The following is a 17,344-nucleotide window of genomic DNA, read 5'->3' on the forward strand; positions in this document are numbered from 1 at the left end:
AAGCTAATATTGTTTAATGAGGTCAGGTTTTTACTATTGTTTTATTTTCCCACTCAATCAGAAATGAGCTTTCTTTCTTCGTTTCAGCTACAAACCATGGTTTTCACTTCCACCATACAATATTATTTCTAAATACATTGTTCAGTTGTGTTGCAAGCTGGTAATATAAACTATAGGTGCCAGTCCAAGTTTCTTATGAATTTTCTAACCACAAGTCAATGGCTATCTTAGTGCCTCTTTTTTATGTTTTAGTTTCAACATCCAAGGATATTTTGTGGACTAAAAACATGCCTCATGAACCAAGAACGTTTCTGTGGCTTCTTTTAATTGATAGGTTATTGTATCTAGAAATATATCGGCGTGGTCAAATCTACATCTTTGTCAAAGAACCCTTCAACTTCAAGGTATAGCTATGGTTGACCTTATTAGACGGGACCCTTGTCCATTTAATGCCCAAAACCACCTTAATCAGCATGTTGTTGACCCTTTAATTAACAAATGTCATCGTCAAGCACGTCATGACACACTCACCCTTCTGACCTTCTCAACATGAATTTTTATTGTATGTACTATGTATGTTTAGTGCATGTTCATGATATCCCATGATGCATCATATCCTTAACATAATAATAGTTATAAACTGTGCGGCTTGTCTTTCATGCATCATTCCCTTAAGACAATGATAACCCAGGTTTGTTGATTTCTAATTCATATTGGAATTCTTTAAGAAAGACTTTATTAGTTCACCCAAAAAAAAAAGACTTGAATCAATTGCATAGTAATGTGTCATCAAGTTTTGTAAATATATGTATATGGAAATCATGGTCAGATGGTCTCATTTTTTAATTGTTTTTTTTTCTTACAAGATTTACCTTTCAGGAAATGGTTTTATGTGTATACAGATGGTCTTAGTGGTTTGGAACTACTGTTGTGTTTGTTTGATTTGGTGATTTACATCTTGGCTTTGTAGTCCTTGTACATATTATTGATTTTATCTTCAATAAACTTATTCTGCTTATAAAAAAATCAATATATTATAAGTAGCGGTGTAGATGTACAAAGTACAAACCTATTTAGTCCTAATAATGTAATATATGCTAGAATTCCCTCATTAAAATGGGTGATCTTTTGAGTAACGTGTAAATCCACAAAATTTGGATATAAAAAACAAAACCCCTTATCTACCAATTAAGAAAACTAAAATTTGTACTAATAAGGATGATTCGAAAGTAAAGCGAATAGGCATTTTGAATGCTTTCAGCAATTTTATAATGAAAAGATGCTTGAAAATGCTTCTCTACAAGAACCATGTGGATAGAGAAAAACATTACACCAGTATCGAAATCATAGAAGGTGCCACATGCATATGGCTAGACCATAATTTTAACACAAAAAATTCAAAAACATGGGTTACGTAAAGATATTTAAAATTGATTCTCAAAAAGTATATTCGAATCATATGTAGATTTAATCATATCAATTTGCTAGGCTTATATATTCAAATGGGAATATATGATGTTCATTGTATTAAGATGATAATGTTTCTATATTAATTGTCTGATCGGCTACTTAAGCATGATTACAAAACCTAAGTGAGAAGAGTATCTTATCCAGATGTGTGTGGCTTAACTTAATTAGCAATATACCTTGATTTTTATGTTTTATTTGTAATGTATGAGTTGAACTATAAGCTAACCCATATATACATCGATATCTAGCTAGCTAAGATGCTCTTCTTAAGATTAAGTTGATGTCGTAGGGTTGCACACGGGTCATTTTCAGATTGGTTCGAATCAAAACCCGATTAGAAACTGAGTTAAACTGATAATGATCAAGTTGATTCATATCAGGTACTGAGTTCCAAATATAAAAAATAAAGCTAAAATTCATAAATTTATTTCTCCATAAACAACAATAGAAACTGAACCATGACGAGTTTTGGTAAGATGTTTCTGCTGAGATGTAGAGAAAAGTAGTTATTTAACTTTGAAAGGAACAAGAACAATTATTCACCATAGGTTTGACTGTTGAGTAGGTTGTCTGTGTTTGCAAATTAAAGCAGTTTGCTAAGTGAGGATTCATCAATCACGTCCCCCAATACGGCGACATCTCGGTTGGTCTTGTTCAAACACGACTCTTGTCGGTTGTTCCCATGTGGTTGTGGCCGGTGAAATGAATGATAAACAACCACCGACAGCGCCGCCGAGACCCGTTGCACTGTGCCGTTCTCCTCCTCCTGCAGCCACGTGAAACAATATAAATCAAATCGAATATATATTTATTTAATTTAATTTCTTCAGCACTTACCATGCATGCATCGTTTATTATTACCTGTCTGTCTTCTACTAGTATAGACCACTATTCCAATCTTTTTGTCTAAGTGTGTGTTTGGAAAACTTCTGCAGATTCACGTTTGGCCCTGATCCACGTTTGCAGAAACAAGAAATAGTTGCTTTTGGATTTCTGGATCCACGTTTGGCCTCTCCAGATTTGAAACCAAACACACACTAAGTAATGAGGTAAATGCAACATGAAACACGTCTTGCTAGGTATATTAAAATGATTGCGTTTTGAAATAAAAATGAATACGCGTTTTCTGCTCTACCTAGATCTCTATTTACTTTAGTTAATTTGATCTTAACTTGATATTGTATCCTTCTGCATTTTCTTTTACTTAGCATATAAATGATCAAATTTATTTTACTTTAAATTTAATCAATACAATCACTAATTATTTTGTAAAGTTGGGATTAACTCTTTTTCTCATGGGAACTATGTGTGTGTAGTGTGTACAATTAATAGACAGATAAAGTACTCAGTTTGAATGAGTTCATTTTTGCCTATGAAAAGAAGATGAATAGATAAAAAGAAAAAGCATATGAGACATGCTAAATAAACGGTCCTTTGTCTCATATCATCCCAACAAGAGGAAATTAAATTAAACATACTAAAATATTATTAATATAATATGGCGATTACGATTAGAATTGAGTGGTTTAATTAAAAGGGTGAAAGCTTTCTAGAATGACATTGAAAGCATTGATGGAACGGAATGAATTGATAAAGGAGGGAGATGATGAAGGAAAAGAAGGTAAAAACAAAGCGCAAAAGATAAAAAATGAACAAGTAGTAGCAAAAGAAAAGAATACAGAGCAACGGTCTTCAGAGTTTAATTGCATGAGCGTGCGATGGAAGCAAAGCAAAGCAATCGTAGAATATACCAAAAACGCGTAAAATGCATGTGCTTTTAATTCCTCTTTTCAGTGAAAGCCAGCGGTATTATGATTTGACACATAGGATAGGAGAGGAGCCAATAAAACTAGCATTTCATAAAGCTTCTTGTATACAGTATACACCAATACTTTCACAACACAGTATCACTTGCACTTGGTGTATTTTTCTTCCACAAAAGGGTAAAACGATTACGTTGGGCTAATAATAACAAACTATAAGCGGATTATATTGAACATTACATCTTTCACCTGAATCTCTCACTTATAAAGTGTTTATCGCTCTCCTAATCATCAATGTGAGACTACTAATTACTCGCATTTGAAATTCCAACAATCTACCTCGCGAGTGTGAGTCTATCTCAAGCGGAAGCCTCCAACTACTTGCTCACCATTGGATCTCCATCAACGAGACACGCGCCTAGTCACCATTGCTAGGAAAATTATTGACACAAGAAGTCGTCACAATGGTCGCACTAACCATCGACTCTGATACCATTGTTGAGCCGCAAGAAGATAAAATTTTGGAGTCGGGATCATCACATTGAGCTAACAAGAGCAAACCACAAGTGGAATTTAACACAATATTTTTCACCTAAAACCTTAAGGCATTAGGTACGTGTATGCGTCATCTCAATTATAAAGTGTTCATTACTCTCATAGTTATCCAATATAGAACTTCTTACTCACACTTGAATTCCTAACATTTTTTACCGCCACAAACTGTTAACCCGGTGTTGATGAAAAGATGTGAAGATATGTTTTTACTAATAATAATCTTTCAAGAAATATTAAATTGAATAAATTAACATCAATATTATACTCATTATCTATGAAATTTTTCATTGTGAATTAATATCTTAGATTAAATTTTAAATATAAAATTTTAAAAAAATTAAACATAAATATTTGTAGTGTGTGACATGGAAATGATGTCAGCAAACTCAAATTCTAACAAAATTGGAAAGTTGGACATGGACTGCACGTGCCTAAGCCTCTCCATCTTTAAAGTACATAAAGTCGCAACTCACAAACACGTGCGACTTAAAAAGCTAGCTAATTTTCTTCTGGATGCATGGGTACTTAATTTGGATATGAAGGTAACCTTTTCATCCAAAGTTGCTAGTTAAAAAGCTAACATATTGTATGATAATTTTGAATAGTTAGATTTATTTTAATTCAAGTCATATAGCTTGCAGCAAAGACAATCTCACATTCACTCAACAAACTCACCTATCTACAAGAAAAAGGACCACTAAATTTAAAGATCAATTAGCATAGTTAATATAAAACTTTAGATAATTTTTAACTAATTTTCATTTAAATATTTTAATTTTATATTGTATAATGTATATTGTATAGTTCTACAATAAATAACATATAATAATCATTAATAACTAAATATAATTTTCATTGATATAAAACTCATTACAATTTTACTTTTATACATACATATACACACAAGGAAAATTCACCTATCTATTAACTAACTCCGCTACTTCATATATTATTATATGTAAAAAGAAAATAAATATACTTAATTAATTTTATATTATTTTAAAATTTATTTCTAAATATGTGATTAATAATTTATATTTTAATAATTTAATAGATATGTATTGTTAGTGTTAACAAGTTTACATTGACAATCAATCATTGTATGCTATGTATATATGAGGAAAAAATTACTTTTATTTTAAATTTTAATTAAAATAAAAATATATTTTTTAATTTTTAGAAATTCAATTAGGTGCATGTGTAAACAAATTTGATATTGATAGTGCACATACGTGTAGTCCAAATATTATTAATAACTAATATAATGTCATTAATGCAAAGATCAAAGCACTTCTAAATATTTAATATTTTTATTTTATTTATAAGAAATTGAGTCATTTTATAATTAATTATTAATATAATTAATAGTATAAATATTATTAATAAATAATTCACATTTCATTAATGTAATGCTCAAAGAAATTAATACAAAAGTTAATGATTACAAAAAAAAATAGTTATAAAGCGTGGTGTGGTCACTAACTCACTTTGTATCTTAATCATGAGGTTGAGGTTCCATCCTTGCTAATAGGAATGAAGCGCATAAGGTGTGACGTCATAGTTAGCTCACTTTATCTCTTAATTATGAGATCAGGGTTTAATCCTTGCTAATAGAAATGGAGCACATAAAGTGTGGCGTAATGGTAAGTTCATTTTGTCCCTTAATCATGAAGTCGGAGTCTCAATTATCGCTAATAGAAATGGAGCGCATATTACAGTCAGCTATTCACTGCTTAGTGCGAGTACTCACGCTAAATGAATTATTCATTGATATTGCAAGAGAAAGCGTATATAGTTAGTAGCTCACGTGTAACCTCCCGATGATGCTTCCTTCACACGCTAAACCGGTTACCAGTCAAATATCCGCGTGAACAAAACAAGGTCCTCATTCGCAGTAAATGCCATCAACGTCGTACTGCCATTCTTCGTACGCTTGGCCACAGGCACGTGTCGGTCACCTGATGCTGGATATTGGATGACCTCTCACTCCTACCTGTTGTCCAAATTCCCAACCCAATCAAACTTCCTTTCTTTTCACACGATAATGACCCTCATTTTATTAAATTAAAATACTAGTTGTTTATTTCCCATGTATTTTCCGAAATAATACTAATAGAAGGTTCACTACTTGTTTTTTCGTTTTGTTTTAATGGATATGCACTGACACTGACGTTCAATCACATTATGCCACATAAGACTAAGTAGTTACAAATCTTTTTAATTTTAATTAGTAAATTAATAAATTGCTGATGTGGCGGAAATCAATTGGGTGCATGTGTAAAACAAGTTTACACTGTTAGTGCATCTCCTATTTTCTCAAAATATATACTATTATTTATTCTTCAAATACCTCAGTTAAAAACTTTTACAAAACATCTCTTCTAAATCTTGGCATGATCTAATACAGAAACAAACAAAATAGTTTTGGTCAACGATTTTTATATTATTTATATCTATACAAAAATTTAGTGACTTCTAGTAAATGTTATATTTATATTTATTATTAGTAACAAAAAAATGTATAGCATATAATTAATAATTAACTTTTTGTGTGCATAAAGTTAAAGATTTGATTTATATGCACTAAGCATCTAAAGAATAAAGAGATTTACATATCCATCTAATCATTTCACTTCATTTTTTATTTTAATATTTAAAATTTAAAATTAATTATGATATCGAAAATTGATTGAATAATATAAAACTTGTTTATAATGTGAGTGCATAATTATTCTTTGATATCATCTCTAAAGCACTGAAAGGCAAAAATTCATGACATGTAACTTCAAATAGTAGAATAAAAGAAATAATTAATAATCAACATTGGAATAAGAAATTTTAAAATAATTACAACATGCAAACCAGCTAAAAATAATAGTAAAATCATCGAAAATCCAATGAGTGGAATTGAAGAGTCTCCTAATTATTAAACTCAAACAACTAAAAATTAGGAATAAAATTTGTATTTTATAAGGAAAATGATGACTTTCACACTTTAATTACACTTACATTTAGCTATATATATATAACAAGGGAAATGAAATAAAGAGTTATGATTCATACACCTCTCTACCTCTTTTCTACCTTCATTTTTTTATATGTTTTTCTCTTTTCTATCAATTAAATCATCTATATATCACATTTTTATATTCTTTCTCATTTCTTCCTATCAATCTTTCTTTATCCATATTTTCACACCTTAAAGATTATCCAGATATAAATAAGAAATATGATTTATGATGTAATAGAAAAGAGTTAAAGATTTAGAAATGAAATGTAAATGAAAATAAGATGGAAGTGGAAAATAATTAAGTGAATGAATCGATGCTATTTTCTCTTTAACTTTTTCAACTAATATTAACTAAAATAAGTAATATACTAGTAAAGCCAAAAAAAATAAATACAAAATAGCACGCGTTAAGAAATCTCAAAATTTGAATCCATTCATATCTATGTATGATATCGATCACACTCTTTCATTATTATCCCTAATCCCCAAACTATCCCTTTCTCTCTCCCTCTCAATATCTTTTGCCATAAGCCAATATGAACAACAAGTGTTTGATGAATTAAATAGGCACACACTTCCTTTCCTTTCCTTTCCTTTTTGTGTTTTTATAACAAGATCTCTCTCATTCTCATACAAAAGAAAATATACAAAAGAAAAGAATATGTGCCATGCTCTCTCTTGATACAACCTAGCCCATTCATTTCAAATCAATGGAGGAGACCAAAAGAAGAGACCAACTGACACACCCCACCACCAACTCATCTTCCACCACCACAGCCACCATGGCATTCTCCGACGAGATTCCGATTCCGAGCATGAGCACAACCACCACCTCTAGCTTCCTCTTCCAACCTTCCCCTGTCTCCACCATATTTGACCACCCGATGCCATCGTCCTGTCACCAAAAGGACTCATCATCCTTCATGGATTTGCTGGCTTTCAACGACGATTACAACAACTCCGTTTTAGATTGGCTTCCGATCACCGGCGACCCGGTCAACCTCAACCACCCTCTTCCATCGCCGTCATCGGAGGTGCTGAACACTCCGGCGTCACCCAATAATTCGTGTTCGATCTCTTCATCGTCGAATGAAGGCAGCGCGAAGGTGCAGCAGAGTACTGAACCAAAAACAGAGCTGGAAGAAGAAGATAACAATGGAAATGGAGATGGAGGCAGAGGAGATGACCCTGCAGAACAAGACAAAACTAAGAAACAGTAAGTAATTCTGTAATAAATAACTAATTAATGATTTTTTTTTTCATTTGATTTCTTTAAATTTGGTAGCATTTAATGTTATTTTTTGTGACAATTAAAGGAAAGTGGGGATAAAGTTACAGTTTCCATTAGAGGCAGGGGATTGTGTGAGACTGTGACTGTGAGTGGTGGAAATGCTGTGTGTGTTGATTCAAGCTAGCTAAAATAGGCTTCTGTTGTTAGTGTCATCAATCATCATCATTTATTTGATGACTCTGTTTTTATTTTTCTCATCATTGTTATTGTTACTAGTCCTATTTGAGATGAAAATGATTGAGAAAAAAGGAAGAAACATTGTTATTACTTATTATTGACAATTTATTGATGGTGATTTTGAACAAAATCTACTCAGGCTGAAAACAAAGAAGAAGAAGAATGTGAAGAAGGAAAGAGAAGCACGATTTGCTTTCATGACAAAGAGCGAGGTGGATCAGCTGGATGATGGATACAGGTGGCGCAAGTACGGCCAAAAAGCTGTCAAAAACAGCCCTTATCCCAGGTACTACCTCATTCCCATTCCCATTCATTTAATTTAATTAGCATCCATTTTCATTCTTTTTCTTTTCTCAATTACTAGTCAATTCCCTTCTCCACCTCAATTAATTCTACTAACTATAATTATTAGTATTTTTTACCTCAGCCATTATTGTATCATTATATCTACATAGTAATTTCTTTTTTTGAAAGTAATTTTTTTATTAGTAAAATATCACATTTATTATTTATGTCTTACATATATTTTTCTATATATTTATCACTTTGAGATTTTTACACATCTAAATTAAAAAATATTCTTGCCTTTTAAAATTTATTTTTAAATTTCTAATATACTCTTTAATCTTCATCACTTTCATTAATTTTAATTCTTCAATTTCCATCACCATTAAAATTAAGTTATACTCCTTGTGAATATTTGTCACTGTTTTGAAACAAGTTTTGTTTCTATTTATCTATCACTCTTATAGTTTCAAAAAAATTATTATATTTTCACAAGTATATCTTTAACTTAATATAATTTTTAATAGTAATAGGAAAATTGAAAACTCAAATAGTTTCTTAATTGTTTCCTAATGCATATACCCATTGTTAAGGAGAAAAAATATTACTCCCTCTGTTACTTTGAGTGGAGGCACACATATTAAGGGTGTGATTAATTTTGTTGATTTTTAGAAAAAGTGAGGATTATTTTTCTATTTTACCCTTTAAAATATGTGTTACCTCTCCTCATTTATTGTACTGACAAGGGTAGTTGTTGTAAAATCATCATTTAATGCTCTCTTGAAATGCTAAGTAGACAGTTAAATAGGAACAAAAAAATTTCTTCAAAGTTAACAGTTAAATAAGAACGGGGAGTATATGATATTTTAATACATTTTCAAAATCTTAAAGTGAGAAATAGTGAGAAACTAAGTTAAAGTATAATTGGTAAAATATAATAAATGTTTTTTTATTGAGTATGCTTCTTTATTTTTTACTATAGATATGTCCACACTTATATCCAACATTTTCACATTTTGTTTTTACATTAGGTGCATTATATTATTATATTGAGCCAATGAAGTATACATATAAATTACTCAATTTCAATTTTAAAATACTCGGCCAATATCAACATCCTGCATACAATTCTTTTTCTAGCAAATCATATTATTTTTCTCCATTCTCTTCATTTCTCTTGTACCATTAAAATTTAAGGATTTTCATACCTTCCAATATAATCTATCAATACATTGACTAATATGTTAATTTCTCTGCCATGTGAATTTCATTCATTTATGTTAATCTAATATGTTTAAAAGTTTTAAAATGGTCAGTGATCTATTTTTATTATTTCATAGTTAGGGTTCATAGTAAAAATTTATTTTAAAATTTCATACAAAATTAGAATTGTATTAGATCATGTTAATTGGCCTGAGTAGTGGTAACAAAATTCTCCAATTCAATGTCACAGGAGCTACTACCGCTGCACGGCGGCTAGTTGCGGCGTGAAGAAGCGTGTGGAACGTTCCTCCCATGACCCTTCAGTGGTTGTGACCACCTACGAGGGACAACACATCCACCCGTGCCCCACCACGACACGCTCCACCCTAGCCTCCTTCATGCATAATAATGAACCTTCTTTTGGCTTCGCCAATGTCAGTGCTTCACAGTATTCATCACAACACTCCTTTGCGCTCCCTCATGCATCATCAACATCTGCAACCATGTTATATAACTCATCCACAACTCCTTTGAGCACGACCTCGTCGTTTGGTGGGTTTGTTCATCAAGACCATGCTGGGAATCATTATCATCAGCAGGAGGCTATGTTAAGGGACAATGGGCTGCTTCAGGACATTATTTTGCCATCAAATATTATGAGCAATATTCAGGACAACAAGGATTCTTTCATTTAGGTTGGGCCAATTAATTGATATGATTTTGATTTTATGTGGTGCTCTATTGCTCACTAATTCAGATTATTATGAGGCTACTCCACTTTTTGGAGTTTACAATATTGAACTTTTTGAAGGTTTTTGAGTTTAAAATGACTGTTACCCTTGTTAATTACTAGCTTATATGTGGAGGTGCCTCAGATTCCTAATTATTTTGTTAGTTTGAATATTACTATTTTGTCAGTTTGACTATTCTTTGTAATTACTAGAGATTTATTCGATGATCAGTTTTTTTCCCATTTATTGCTCTATTTTTTCTCATGTCAGTCATTTTCTCTATCCCTTTTGTATTAGATAGGATTAAGTGCAGGTTTCTGGATTTTCTTCAAAAACTATGCTAAAGGTAAATCAATCATGGCGGACAGAAAAAATTATCATAATTTTTGCTTTTTTTTTCACCATAATTTCAAATTTAATGTGATTTTTGAATGAGTATTTCAAATATGCATCAAGTATTAATTTTTTTAAGGTTAGACCGTTAGGGCTTTTTTATATTCTCCCTCGAATACATGAGGGATTAGTGGGAAAGGGAAGGGAAGTAAACTTGGAATTTGATCTTCCAGCTACGCACTGATTAGTGGGGTTAGGAACTGACAAGAGATTTGAGAACGAGTCTTATAATTAATAACTATAAATTAAACCCGTGCGTTGCACGGGTTTTTTTAAAGTTATATGTTAAATTTATCTTCGTATATGTAATAATATAGTAAATGTATTGTGTAGTAAATAATTAAAAATAAGATAAATATATGAAATGTAATTACATTGATAAAGTTTAATAAAATATTTATTGTAAACTAATTTTTTAGTATATTAAAAAATATTTTATGTTGCTTACTAAAATTAATTTTCAATTCATTTCGTGATCATATGTTTTCATAATAGTACACTCTCTATAATAAGTAAAAGGAGGGAAATATATAATTAGAGTTGAATAACTTAGTTTGTGTTTTGTGCAAAATGATGTTTCTCTCTTACTTTTATGCATGTTTTCACCTTGAAAGCAATGTTTGCAATTGAATTTTTATGGGAATAATGGTATAGAAAAAGTTTAATTATGAAAAATATTTTTAGTGATGCATATAGAAAATTATATTATTTATTGTTTAATAAGCATTTAATTAGTTAATATGCAGTTTGTAAGAAATTATATTTTTTAATTTAATTAGTTGATAAATGAATTAAGATAATAGTTTAATTATCTTTTTGGTACATCAGAAAGATACATTGCACCCTTCATGGATTGAAAAAACTTGAGCTCTAGCTCTTGCCACTTGAGCTATCATTCGATGACAGATAATAATTTATCTAATTCAATATAAACTTTTTACAATTTTGAAGATAGTAAAAAATTGAAAAAACTTTATAAGTGCAATTTACAAACACAAATCGTTCTATCTGATGCATATCTATCATAGTGGTTAAAATTAACTCTTTAATCCCTAAGGTTCGATCATTAAGAACTGTACTCTATGGGAGACCTTTGACTTTAATCACACTCGAGTAGAACATGGTTTCCTCAGTAGATGATACATGTGGCTAAAAAACTAACAAAAATTGTAAAGACTTAGTTAAAAAACTTCATAAGCTCGTATACTATGAATATAAAGATAAAAATAAGTGGAAGTTGGTTAAGAATAATTTTTATTTTTTATGAATTAAGAAAAATTTTAAGTATACCAAATATAATTGCATTTAGGAAGTTCATTAAACACTTTATTGTATACTACTTTTTTTTTCCTATTATAGGTGAGTGCAACAATAATAAATCTCAGGGAAAGTTAGTGCAATATGTCCATATTTATGTAAAAATCATATTAAATATTATTACCAAAGACATATTTTTAATATAAATTATAATTATTATCAACCAAAAATTTCAAAATTAAACTATTTTGAAAAATGAATTTATTTGAGTTATTCTTTTATTTTTTATAATAAATATGATATGCATAATATTTTAAATATACCTTCTAATTTTACTAATTTATTTTTAATATATTTAATTTATTTATTATCATATATGTATTTAATTAGGAAAAATACTTTATTATAATCAATAATTACTTGATAAAAATATAAAAGTAGCAATGAATCATTAAATGATAACCACAATATGTAATTAATGTAAAAACTCAAGTGAGCTTTACATATATATATAGATTGTCCCGTGACTTGAATGTTGAAACACGGTTTTGATTGACATTCCAAATTAAATATTCTCTCCCATTCCAGTTTTACTCATTTTCTCAACCTATTCATTTCTCTTGAAACAAACATTATTGCTTTAAAAAAAACATTGCATGAGGATGACGGTGTGGAGAAAGTTGAGGCATTATTACACGAGCAGTACCGTGTTGTAGCTAGCCTTTTGTACGATGGCTTTGCTTTTATCATTTCATCACCCTTCTTCCCCTATAAGCTACATCCAAAGATGGACTTCACCCATTCAATGATGACGTGTGTTTCCTCCGAAGGAAAATAGTATACATAATGGGTATGTAAGATATTATTGGTGTTATTATTGCCATAGATTTCTTTATGGATCTAGCTATGAAAAATTGTAATGCTACGGTAGCTGAATCTAGTCATTCTCCCTATCACTACGGTCTTTTGAATACCAATATTGACATCAGTGCTAATGAGTTAGTACTTACTTTAAAACAGAAAGTTAACAAAACTTTCTGATGATCAAGTGGAACAAATCACAAATATGCTTTTACATTAACACAATTAATATCCTAACACACACACACACACTTCCTTGATCAACCCTTGCGCTTACACGCTTCATTTCATAGGCAAACTGGATTTTATTTACAAACCACGCCTAGACATGCTAGTTTCTGGCCGCTAGCTAGTTTTCTAGTCAATAATGTACTTACTGCACTTCTGTTTTTTAAAATACTATGTTCTATTGATCAAGCGGTACTAAAATTAAGGTTTTAATGTGTTTTTTACACTGATATTCAATATTTGGTAACCACGTCAAAGAAATAAATATTAAATTTAATGAAAAAAAATGATGTAACCATTTATGAGAATTTAAGCTTGTGTGACAAGAAATCATGAACCGGTTTTTTACATGGTCAAATTACCCTCTTATGTCACCACAAAAACAACAAATATTACTCTCATGATTGGACTATAACAAAATTAAGAGATTGCATGTTGTGGGCCGGATTTGAGTTATTAATCCATCATGGGTTCACCTCATTAATTGGTTTATAAATGTAAAACTTATAGCCTCACCGTACAACAAAAGGAATCAATTATTTACTCAAGAGAGGTATATAATTTGAATTGAAGTTAATAACAAAGCCTTATGGAGAAAAAGCAATGGCATAAAGTTGTGTAATAAGTTCTGGAGACAAGCTGGAGCTGAGGAGGAAGAAGATATGGATTTGAAATTTGTGATTAAAAAAAAGTTTTGTAGAAAGTTATATAAAAAACATTTTCGATTCTCTCTCTCCATATATAGACCATTCATATTAGAAAGTTGCCTTCACAAGACGGTTGATATATATGGCAATACCTTAAAGCATGACACGTACAGTACCTTCGAGAAAGGTGATGAAGTTTAGTGGAAAGCAACACCGTACCCTTGAATTTTTAATTCTATGATTCCTTACTAATTAATTAGCATGCAAGTTCGAGTCAAGCAGTTGCTGTAGAAGTATGAACACAGGCAAGAGTAATAAGGGTTGAAGCTTTAAACCAATATAAAAAAAAGACCAACTGTATAAATTTTCTAGAAGAAATGTTGTTCAAGAATTGAGTAAACATGGATTTGCAATATGGAACTTGAAGTGAGTGAACTCCTACATTAAATTGAACCAATAAAGTAGTTAAAAAATAATAAGGAATAATTGGAATGCTGCATAAATAATATCTTAGTCTTATTACTCATTTTCAAATATTCGTAAAAATAAAATTACAATTCAAGAAGTGTCAATCGGAATGGTTGTTAGAACAACTAGTTTGTAAGTTCAAACATGAGGAAGCGCACTATTAGGATGACCTTCGACTTTTACTAAACTCGGGTCAAAATTGCAATAAAAACTTATTACACCCAAGAAAAAAGAATCCCAGTTTTTTTTCCCTATTATTTTTTTTTACTCCGTACCTTTTCCATCCAAACAAAACTTGAAAAAAGCTAGAATTTGGGTTGTAGTTTGGACAAAAACCTAACCAGATAAATATCTGACTGGATTTGAATAGTTTTGTGGCTGTAGGCCCAATATTAACTTATTCTTGAGCTGTATGAATGACTCATGAAAATAGAATCTAATTGGACCCAGTTTCATTCGTTTATCCATCTTTTTAGTCCATACAAATTCTATATTACTGGCCCAATAAAAAGTCAATTCTATATTGATATGCATATTTTTAGGTAAATATTAGTTATTAGTAATGTTATTAGAATAACTCTTTTTCTAGGGTTGAACCATGTCCCCTTCGCCTTTTCATTCCCTCAAACTTTTATGTTTCTAACTCTTAATTACCACTTAAACTTACCTTCGGAAATATTGATTACCTTGATTGACAATTCTCAAAAAGAAGTGTTCATGTGAACTCTCAACCCATCTATTCTTGTATGGTAAATGTAAGTTCTCGTTATCGAAAGTGAAATAATTTCACTAGTGTTTTTTATTTTTATGAAATTATACTTATTTCTTTTCTCTATTTTTTTTATCTCTCTATTTTTTCCCAAGCACTATGAGACTAATCCCTTAAGTCGAAGTTCTGAGATCACATAAAGTGAATAGATATCTCTTAATAAATGTTTCTTCATACACACTGTCGAGACTAAGGGTCCAACTCTGAACTAGATATTTAAGAGCTAGGCTATCCACCGGTGTCGTGGTTCAAAGGCTTATCTTTATGTATTCTTATAATTAAGTATGTCATTCTTAATTCTTATATAATTAAATCATGGTCTCTTTTTGTTTCGGTGAATAGTCTCTTTAGGATCTTTTCTCATAAAGCTTCTACATGGAGTAGTATTATATTATACCACGTAAAATAACTAATTCATTTCTTAACTAACTATTAATTACTTTTATCAATTCTTACATGCATCTCTTCACCGATGCTGTGCATTGCAGCAAGCAAATATGAAGATTGAAGAGTCGTTCCACTCTCTTTGACACTGCATGCATACTCTTATCACTATTGATTTCTCTAACTAATCATTCTCTAACTAACTTTTTCAAAACATATCAAATTGATCAAAGAATCACAGAAAACCTAATATGGAGAATGAAATATCTCATTTACATTGAATGATGAAAACATACTTATTATTCACTAATCACTAGATTAATTAACTAACTCATAACATATTAACAAACCACTTAACAAACTTTTAACTGAACTAACAGAAACCACTAACTTCTAACAAAACATTATGATTAATGTAGAATGTTATTGTTGATCATAACGAATTTACTCCTTCTTGAAATTAAATGTTTGCAATTAAGGAACGTAATTCATCATAATTCCTAAAAAAAAACAAGGTAGATTTGCAATTAGCAACACATTTGAAATCAATTAATCACATTATTCATGAAAATCCAGAGCAAATTTGGAAAGAAACAAAGCAAGAACATAGCAGCAGTCACCGTCAATATATCATGCACCGGTGAAACTTACTAGCTAGTAGCTATAGGCACAGTTCAAAATTCAAATGCAGTAGCAGTACTATACGCAAACTGATCATGATCGAGTAGCTATGAAAGGTTATGAGTCAAAACTCAAGAAATTTTGAAATCCAATTGTAATTGCACTCCCAAACCTTAAGATTTTTTCCGATACGGAAAGCACAGTAAGCATCGACACACGCATAAACCAGTTGATCTTTGGTAAGCTCTTCACGGTTCCAATCACTCATGCTAACCTCTCTTCTCGGATTCACATTGCACCGGAGGAAACTCATCACGATCTCCTTCACCGGAGCATTCACCAGATCTGGATGCAACGTTCCTGCATGGATCTTGAGATCCTCAGGTTTCCAGCACATCTCTAACTGATGCCGAGAGGCCTTGAGCTTCTTCTGATCCCTGTGGTTGTAGAATCCGACGAAGGTTATGGTAGGATCTTTGAGGAACTGACGGAGGATCTGAGGCACGCGTTCGGCGCGAGAGAGTTGGATGATCAGGCAGCGGCGGCCGATGCAGAGCTGCAAGGTGTCCGCCGGAGGATTTGGGCGGTCTGGAGACGGAGCACTCCACTGGACGCCGAGGCCGACGACGAGGCGTTCACGGAGGAAGTAGTGGTTGTGAAAGTAGAGCATGGATTTCAGCCACCTCCGGACGACGGAGCAGTTAGCGGTTACGGTGACGGTTACTTTGTTGTTTCCGTCGAAGCCGATGGTGTGGTTTTCATGGTTGGAACGGCGGCGAGTGCAGCGAATTGTGGTGGCGGTCATTGTTCGGAATCGGAGAGAGAGAGAGAGAGAGAGAACTCTCGCTGCTGAGCTGTGCAGTGCGTTTTGGTGCCAACTGCGTCACACACGCGAAAATGGTGTGTTTGTTCGAACGATTGGGTTCCCGCGCTGTGGGTTTTTATATGGTGCGAACGCGAACACGGAACACCTATATGCTGTGGGATATGTTGCTTCTTGTACAAGTTTCAGAGTTTTCTTTTGTTTAAATTCAGAAATAAAAGTTAATTATGTTTAACATGAAAATGGAAAAAACTAGTACTAAGAGAAATGTTAGTTTGAGAGCTTATTGTGAAGCTTAGATTAATTAATTTATCTGAGTAAGTACAAAACTAAATTTGGGTCAAGAAGTTAACATAAGTAGTGCACATAATGTAAAAGTTAAGAGAAACAAAAAATATTACCGAGCCC

At 31.6% G+C, this 17,344-nt stretch overlaps 2 protein-coding genes across 2 annotated transcripts; one reads left to right on the forward strand and one right to left on the reverse strand.

The window, feature by feature from the left end:
- The first annotated feature begins 7,288 nt into the window (after positions 1-7,288).
- On the forward strand, positions 7,289-10,727 carry LOC130726766 (WRKY transcription factor 71-like). The gene is made up of 3 exons (XM_057578073.1): positions 7,289-8,014; positions 8,406-8,552; positions 10,005-10,727. Exons 1-3 carry the CDS (start codon positions 7,509-7,511, stop codon positions 10,447-10,449), a joined length of 1,098 nt encoding a protein of 365 aa, XP_057434056.1. The 5' UTR covers positions 7,289-7,508; the 3' UTR covers positions 10,450-10,727.
- Positions 10,728-16,237: 5,510 nt separating this feature from the next.
- On the reverse strand, positions 16,238-16,918 carry LOC130725626 (uncharacterized). Its single transcript, XM_057576838.1, has one exon. It carries the CDS (start codon positions 16,916-16,918, stop codon positions 16,238-16,240), a length of 681 nt encoding a protein of 226 aa, XP_057432821.1.
- Between the last annotated feature and the right edge of the window lie 426 nt (positions 16,919-17,344).

The sequence above is a fragment of the Lotus japonicus genome, chromosome 6 (genome assembly GCF_012489685.1).
Source record: "Lotus japonicus ecotype B-129 chromosome 6, LjGifu_v1.2".
Classification (NCBI taxonomy): domain Eukaryota; kingdom Viridiplantae; phylum Streptophyta; class Magnoliopsida; order Fabales; family Fabaceae; genus Lotus; species Lotus japonicus.

Bases quoted from the DNA above. Each gene is read 5' to 3' on its own strand.
- LOC130726766 (XM_057578073.1), top strand. From the start codon at position 7,509: ATGGAGGAGACCAAAAGAAGAGACCAACTGACACACCCCACCACCAAC. The intron at 8,015-8,405 runs GTAAGTAATTCT...AAATCTACTCAG, and splicing joins CAAGACAAAACTAAGAAACA to GCTGAAAACAAAGAAGAAGA. The intron at 8,553-10,004 runs GTACTACCTCAT...TCAATGTCACAG, and splicing joins AAAAACAGCCCTTATCCCAG to GAGCTACTACCGCTGCACGG.
- LOC130725626 (XM_057576838.1), bottom strand. From the start codon at position 16,918: ATGACCGCCACCACAATTCGCTGCACTCGCCGCCGTTCCAACCATGAA.